Genomic DNA, 8,001 nt, shown 5'->3' with positions numbered 1-8,001 from the left:
GACAACTATTTTCATCCAGTGTCCATGTTTGCTTTCTTGATGTTTTGACCCCATCATTGGGCAATTTCGGTTCTGTCATTAAAAAAGTTCACATTCTGAGCTGACTGCAATGATCTATATTTGTTGATCTGTCATATCATGCAGGAATCTTAAGTTACCTTTCTCACACAAATTAAACTGACAAGCAACCAGCATCCTAAGTTAAGGAACATCTGCAAAAACACTCCTGGGGCCTTCAGGTATTAACATAATGAAAGAAACTTAGAGGCATTCTCTGCAAGAACTTCGAGCAATCCAAAAATTAAAGTGAGAACAAGTCATAGCTATATAAAATGACCATGTTACCTCCATCTGGCTTTTGGAAGCATGGAGCCTGCCCCAGATGTAAATTAATCTAACCTTTAGGCGGAAAGATAACACCAAACACCGCCGACGCCTGCTGTCTGCATAGATCAAGCGCCTAACAAGGCTAAATTACGTGAGCATTTCTGTGCTGCTAGCCACTTAAGGCCCTCAATAATTAGAGTAGTTTTAGCAGCATGGTGTCAACTTCACCTTCCCTTCCCTTTTCCTTTACCATCTTGGACTTGGACCGTCTCGAGCAATAGCTAAAACCCGTGGAAAAGCGGCAACACCAACCAAAGATGAAACGGCCGTGAACAGAACTGCGCGCGCCAGGCTTTTTTTTGTTTAGACAGCTGACGGCCGATAATTCGAACGAAATCCCTTCCTGAACGGATGATCCTCTCACAGGAAGGGATTTCCTTCGGCGCACGATTCGAATCTGCGGAACGGCGCGTGAGTTGTATACATGGGCCAGATAGTTCGGATCGAGGACGGGTCCCGGCTCAATTCGAATCACAGCTGCCCATGTAAACAGGGTAGATAAGCCGCCTCAGGAACCCAGTCCCAGGTGTCCACCCATGCTGGAGCAGGGGGTCTGAACAACTCGGACACCATTGCCAGAGCCGGCATTGATTTGAATGTGTTGGAAATACCCTAATAATCAGCCACCAAGTCGCAAAATTGCTGAGATCACGGAGATCAATCACGCACTGAGATCAATCACCGGTAACCACATGGTCTATGCTGGCGGAGCTCCACTGAACGGCAGTTGATCATTTAACGACTAAACGTATTTCACACGCCGTGTGGCAATTCTGGTGCCGGGTACAGGACTGTTTCGCTCGTGCCCAACGGGCCCACCTGGTGAGCCTCTGCACCTTACTCCGGACATGATACAATCACCCAAGATAAGAGTCACTTGACGACTGGCGGCCTAGGTAAGCTGCTGCGCATCGTCATCACACACATTGCACATGGCACCTAGAACTAATTAAACATGCTGAGGGTATTCAAAAATGTCTTGCATCTGGCAATTATGTAATTGTTTGGATTCTACAGTGGATTCAGCTGATTCACGCCATTATAGGAAGTGGGAAGCCCCGGCCGGCAATGCCCAAGATTCCCTGTACACGTTGGAAGCTAGACACCTTTGGAATGGCGAGCTGCTGATTTTCGCCTGTCTCTGGCTGTTGAGACCAGCTAGTGCATGGTATTTACTTTAGCTACTGCTAGAGGCTACATTACACTCAGTGGAATGTTGGCAGGGATATTTTGTTTTCTCTCCAGGCCTGCAATCATGAAATTTGTGTTAACTTCATAGAACCCAAACTGAACTTGGGTATTGTTTACTCATCACTGCATTTCAGCCTCCAACAAACTACAGGCTTGTCTGCTGTGGTGCTGACCCATTGTCTGTACCCAGTTGATTATCCTGTTTTTTCAAGTGTGCTTTTGAGATTTTTTTCACTTTGATGCTATAAGCTATACAACAACAATGTTAGAGATTAATGGTACCCCACCCACCAGTGAGCATTGAGCAATGCATTAGATATTTGATTATAGAAGGTGGTGGCACCAGCTGTTTCAATGTGCACTCTTAGTGTATGAAACTTTCTAAGATGTGTGTTCAAAGAAGTTGTTTTAGTGTTCATAGAACCTAAACTGAACTTGGGTATTGTTTACTCATCACTGTGTTTCAGCCTCCAACAAACTACAGGCTTGCCTGCTGTGGTGCTGACCCATTGTCTGTACCCAGTTGATTATCCTGTTTTTTCATTGTGCTTTTGTAATTTTTTGTCATTTTGATGCTACAAGCTATACAACAACAATGTTAGAGACTAATGGTACCCCACCCACTAATGAGCATTGGGCAATGCATTAGATAGTTAATTATAGAAGGTGGTGGCACCAGCTGTTTCAATGTGCACTCCTACCATATGAAACTTTCAAAGATGTGTGTTCTTAATTATTTGGATATCCTACTCACCTAGGCCACATGCCATCATGTCCAGCTGTTAAGTTTGCCATTTCCTTGTGCTTCAGAGTGGTGGATGCTGGGCACAGCCAGATCACAGTCTTTGCCAGGGACCCGCCTCAGCCAATGTCAGGGCCGTTCAGCCCGGAGCTGCCTGTGGGCGGGGTACCAGATGGACCGAGCAGCGGCGTTCGTGGACGGGCGGCTGGCTCGTGCCGCGGCCGCGCGGCACCCGCGCCGAGCGCCACCTTTCTGCAGGCGCTGCGAGCCACCATGTTAGCCGAGTCCTGGGCTGACAGGGCCGGGCCGGCGTGTCAGCGTCGCGGGAGCCACCAGGATGAGCTGGACGAGGCCGAGACGGACGAGCTGGCGCGCCGGCCGGCGGCGCTGGCCTGGCCGCGCGACTCTGACGACGAGGTCTGCTTCGGCCTGCTGCCCTGCGTGGTTGGTGGTCTACAGTTCTACGGCACCCAGCTGGAGAACGGCCAGCCGCTGCGCCTGATGCGCCACACCGCCACCAGCTTCGGCGCCAACGGCCTGCGCGCGCTCAGCCTGCAGGGCGAGACGGTGGGCCACCTAAAGCGTGAGTTTGCGGCCGTGCTTGCGCCACTGGTGGATGAGGGCCGCGTGCGGCTGGAGGCGCGCTGCGCGGTCGGTGCCGGTCGCCGCGGCCAGTTCTCGGCCGCCGTGGATGTGACGGTGCACGGCCGGCCGGACGAGCGGGACGCCGTCATCGCCCGGCTTCGCGAAGTGGGTTACGCGCTGCAGCAGCCCGAGCCGGAGGGAGCCCTAGCGTGCACGCCGCTGGCACCGCTGGACGTGCAGCAAGCGGTGGACGGGCGCTGGCAGGAGGTGCAGCGCGCGCTGCCCGAGGTGGAGCCGTGCGCAGCCGTTTCCAGGCGTCTGTACCGACACCAGAAGCAGGCGCTCGGTTGGATGATGGCGCGCGAAGCGGCCCCCGGCCTGCTGCCGCCCCCGGGGCCAGACGGCGGCGCGCCTGCCGCCCGCTACAGCTCGCTGCGCGGCGGCATCCTGGCGGACGACATGGGCCTGGGCAAGACGCTGCAGGTGATTGCTCTGGTGCTGACCCACTTCCGCGCCGGTCGACCGCTGGCCGCTCCGGTTCCCGGCAAGCGCCGGTGCGCGCCGGCCGCTGAATCGCTATTGGGGCGAGCGAGCGCGGGTCCAGCGTCCGTTCGCCCGGCGCCGCGGCAGCCCGTCGCCGTGAATTGGGACAACTTCAAGGCGCGGCTACGCATGGCATGCGCGGCCGGTAAGGAGGTCCAGCCGGCCCGCGCTCTGCCGGTTGCGACCGGTGGCGACGACGGCGGGAAGAAGAGCGGCGCTCGTTTAGCGGAGTCGAGCTATGAGGACGAAGGCACCGCTCAGAAACGCATCAAGCCTGAAGCGGGTGGACGAGATTCTGCTGGACTCTGACTCTGACTCCGGTGGGGACGGTGCTGGTGCTCCCGCCCACAGCAGCGTTGAAGAATACATACCGGTACCGCCCCACAGTGACCCGCTGGGGCGCACGTACCACGACGGGCCACGCACCACGCTCATCGTGTGTCCCCTCTCGGTGCTTCCAACTGGGAGGCACAGCTTGAGGAGTCCGTACACAGCCACGTGCACCTGCGCATCCGCAGCTACCACGGCCCGGCGCGCGACGCGACCGGCCTGCAAGGACTGCGACCTGGTGCTTACCACGTACGGCACGCTAGCGCGCGAGCACGCCAAGCAGGGCAGCGCCCTCTTCCAGCAGCTCTTCCTGCGCGTCGTGCTGGACGAGGGCCACGTGATTCGCAACGCGGGCTCCTGCGTGGCGCGCGCCGCGTGCGCCCTGCGCGCGCAGCGTCGCTGGGTGCTGAGCGGCACGCCCGTGCAGAACCGGCTGAGAGATCTGTGGTCGCTGCTTTGCTTCCTGCGGCTGGAGCCGTTCAAGGAGCGCGCCTACTGGCAGACGGCTGTGGAGAAGCCCGTGCTGCGCGGCGACCCGGCCGGCGTGCAGCTGCTGCGCCAGCTGATGGGCGAGGTGGCGCTGCGCCGGCTCAAGGACCAGCTGGTGGACGGCCATCCGCTGGTGGAGCTGCCGGCGCGCCAAGTCTGTGTACAGGAGGTGACGCTAGGCGATGAGCAGCGCCGTCGCTACGATGCTATGGAGGCGACGAGCCGGGCCGGCGTGGCGCGCCTCATCAGACAGGGCACCGTGGTGCAAAGCCAGGTATTCATCCTGGTGCTGCTGCTGCGCTTGCGCCAGATATGCTGCCACCCGGCGCTGGTGCCCGACCGCGAGCTGATCCTTCCCGACGATGACCCTCCCCCGCCGGATGGGCAGCCCAACCTCCAGATGGGCGCGGAGGTGAGACTACCGGCCGGCCGGCCTTGTCGGCCTGCCTGCTCGTGCGAACCTCCTCCGCCGTAGGGGCGCGGGCGTCTGGTGCGGGCGGTCTGTATGCGGTGCCGTGCCGTGATGCGCCCTGCCCCGCCGCAGGAGCGAGACCGCCGGAGCGGGCGGTGTGTATGCTGTGCCGTGCCGTGACGCGCCCTATCCCGCGGCAGGAGCGCGAGCGTCTGGTGCGGGCGCTGATGGCCGTGCTGTCCTCCGGCTCGGAAGAGGAGTGTCCCGTCTGCTTCGAGCCGTTGCGCCGGGCAGTCATCACTGCCTGCGCGCACGTGTTCTGCCGGCCGTGCATGGACGCCCTGCTGGGGGCGGCGCCGGAGGCGGGCGCGCTCTGTCCGATGTGTCGCGGTCCGCTGCGCGCCGACCAGCTGGTGGACGCGCCCGAGCCGCCGGTCAAACAGGAGTCGGCTGAGCCGCCGCCGAACGCCGACCAGGGCGACTTTGTGTCCAGCGCCAAGGTCTGTTCGCGGGCGCGCGGCCGCAGCCGGGCGGCGAGCTCAGCTGCGAGGTCGAGGTCGAGAGCGACCAGCGGCCGCGCTTGCCGTGGCCTCACCCACACATGGTGGCCCGGCCAAAGCCAGCGTCCAGCTCTGATACTGATAATGCTTTAGAAGTCTGAAGTCTGACACGGTGGCCTTTGAAGTACATTCGTTGCCGCTGATACCCTGGTAATGTTAAAATATGTGTTTGCTTATCATCTGATGACCGAGATCGGGTATGTATGCTGTGTGCGGACTCTCACCTGTCAAGCATGGGGTGGTGTTGTTTTTTGACGGGCCCATCGGGCCCGCAGCGTCACTGGAGCACTGTTCTGACCCCCCGCCCTGTCTCGACAGATTGACGCGCTGATGGCCGGTCTGCAAGCTATGCGGAAGGAGGATGCCCGCTGCAAGGCCGTGGTGGTTTCCCAGTTCACGTCGCTGCTGAACCTGTTGGAGACCCCGCTGCGCCGGGACGGCTTCGCCTTCCGCAGGCTCGACGGCACCATGAGTCTGGCGCAGCGGCGCCGTAGCATGGCTGAGTTCTCGGCGCAGGGCGACACGGCGCCCACCGTGTTTCTGCTGTCGCTGCGGGCCGGCGGCGAAGGCATCAACCTGACCGCGGCCACGCGCGTCTTCCTGCTCGACCCGGCCTGGAACCCGGCCAGCGAGGAGCAGTGCTTTGACCGCTGTCACCGGCTGGGCCAGACGCGGCCCGTCACCATCGTCAAGCTGGTGGTGCATAACAGCGTCGAGGAGCGCATGCTCGAGCTGCAGGAGAAGAAGCGGACTCTGATGCGCGACGCATTCGGCCTGGCCGTCCAGACGGCCAAACAGCGGCGCTTGCAGTTCGTCCGCGACGTGCGCACTCTCTTCAACCTGTAGAGAACGGACTGTGCCGCATCCCACCGGGCTGGACGTGGAGCACCCTTGGTTGTGGCGCACTCCGCCGCTTTGGCGTGGACCACTGTTTGCTGCATTCCGCTGATTCGACGCGGGTGATTGTGACGCTACTTCACCACCTCACCTCGACTAGATGTGGGCGACTGCCTTGCCGCGGGCCACAAATCCGGCCCGGACCGCCGTGCCGTGCTGAGCACCCATCGGACGTGATCCGCGAGATGTCTGTTGTACCGATTTTCTATGTTTTATCGTATGCCACCGATTAAACGAGGGTGGAACCTGTGCCTTAGGAGGCTGAAAAGACGTGGTCCATTTGCACGGGAGATACTGATAAGCTTCATTTTTGGTGTGAGAAGCGTTGACCTTCCGCGGCTTTAGCGTCGGGATAGGTCAACGATTCTGGGCAACGGCACTGGGCACGCCATCGCCAGTGCTGGAGCCAGTGCTGGAGGTGAAATGCCAGCGTCCAAGCCACATAGCTGTTAGCTTGCTGGGTGCTGCGCTGATCAAACAGGCACCCGAGCTTTCAAACACACCGTCCAGTCGTGATGCGGGAACTTCCACGCAGCCAAGTCTGTGGTACTTTCGATTTGTGAAGTGCTCGTGGGAAATGTGCCCGAGCGTCATGCGTCTATCCAGTACGGTCGCATTGTCGCCCACCTTGTCACCGCTTCACGTGTTGTGCGAATGTCCCGTTGTATCGCCGCTTGGTCTGTTACGGACACACTGGGGCAACTGAATGTTGTACGGACGGCGCGACTGGCCGTGCCGTGGCAGCGCCGCAGGAGCTCCCCGTGTGCAGGTGGCACGTGCTGCTGCTGTGCTGAGAGTCGCGGGAGCTGGGCGCCGCTGAGAGAGGCGCCTCCCCTGTGCCGAGCTGCGCGCCGGGTGACGACAGGCCGCGGCCGCCGGTGTCGGCCACCGGCTACCTGGCCGTGGAGGTGATTTGATAGTCATGTGCGACTGCCTGGCTCCCGAGAGCCGCCGGAGGACCACATGCGTGGCTACACTATTGTGTGACATCAGCTTTGGGATCTATTGTCCGGTGTTTGTGTCTGCTCAATCGCATTACGCACGCATGCCAGCCAAGATGACGCTTATGCACAGTACAAATACAGCTGTGAAGCATTTCCTCTGTCTTGTTCACCAGCCGGAGGGGATGGCTCCCCGCCGGCCGTTGCACGGGTTCAGTGCAGCTCTGCGCAAGTGACGTACCATGTTGGAAGTAGGCACGTGGTTTGAGACCGATTAGGCTCACCACGCAGTGGGCTGTGTACCGATCATGTGTCGGCCTGTCTGTACAGCGGCGGGTCGCTCCGGTGTCCAGACGTCCCGCACTCCGCTCGAACCAGGCTACGCCTGGCGGGCCCCGTCCGCACGAGACTCGACACACACCGCTGGCCGGCCCGGGTGCGTGTCGAGAGCTGCGTGTTGGCGTTCGTCACACTTGCCAAACTCGGCAACCGTCCGTCCTGGCGCGGGCGGCTGGCATACCGCTCGTCGCCCTGACGTGGGTTCTGTCCCTTGTGGAAGACTACGTCCCGCTGTTTTGGCAGGAATAATTCCCTCGATCCATCACAAAGAAACGTTCTAAGCCATGGCGCGACCTCCGTGTGGGCGGACTGGTGCTTGTCCGTCCGGCACCTGCCGACTGCTGGCGGCAGTGCAATGTCGGAAATACGGCAAAAGGAGTCAATACGGAGCCCGGCGGGCGAACGCTGGCTGGATGCGGGCGGGCGAGCGCAGACTCGCTGTGGACACGGCGGCAGAGGGCGGCTTAAAGAAAGGCCGCGCTGTCCCCCGCGTCGGGCCGCACCATGGCGGCGCCGATCGACGAAACTCGCAGCCCCGGGCGACCCTTGGTCGGGACTGGGCGGGACGTGAAGGTGGGTCGGACA

The 8,001-nt window shown here is 60.2% G+C and overlaps 2 protein-coding genes across 2 annotated transcripts; both read left to right on the top strand.

Moving 5' to 3' along the window:
• The first annotated feature begins 768 nt into the window (after nucleotides 1–768).
• LOC119111210 (helicase-like transcription factor) lies at nucleotides 769–3,548 on the top strand. Its single transcript, XM_037235031.1, has 4 exons — nucleotides 769–798; nucleotides 2,389–3,300; nucleotides 3,334–3,459; nucleotides 3,536–3,548. The coding sequence occupies exons 2-4, from the start codon at nucleotides 2,447–2,449 to the stop codon at nucleotides 3,546–3,548; spliced, it is 993 nt and encodes a 330-aa protein (XP_037090926.1). The 5' UTR covers nucleotides 769–798; nucleotides 2,389–2,446.
• Nucleotides 3,549–3,589: 41 nt separating this feature from the next.
• Nucleotides 3,590–7,204, top strand: LOC119113077 (helicase-like transcription factor). Its single transcript, XM_037237401.1, has 3 exons — nucleotides 3,590–4,679; nucleotides 4,880–5,179; nucleotides 5,558–7,204. The coding sequence occupies exons 1-3, from the start codon at nucleotides 3,687–3,689 to the stop codon at nucleotides 6,083–6,085; spliced, it is 1,821 nt and encodes a 606-aa protein (XP_037093296.1). The 5' UTR covers nucleotides 3,590–3,686; the 3' UTR covers nucleotides 6,086–7,204.
• Nucleotides 7,205–8,001: the final 797 nt, after the last annotated feature.

Source organism: Pollicipes pollicipes, unplaced genomic scaffold (genome assembly GCF_011947565.3).
Source record: "Pollicipes pollicipes isolate AB1234 unplaced genomic scaffold, Ppol_2.1 Scaffold_7261;HRSCAF=8764_pilon_pilon_pilon, whole genome shotgun sequence".
Taxonomy (NCBI): Eukaryota; Metazoa; Arthropoda; class Thecostraca; order Pollicipedomorpha; family Pollicipedidae; genus Pollicipes; species Pollicipes pollicipes.
Note: the sequence above shows the minus strand (reverse complement) of the source record. Positions and strands in the feature narration are given on the sequence as shown.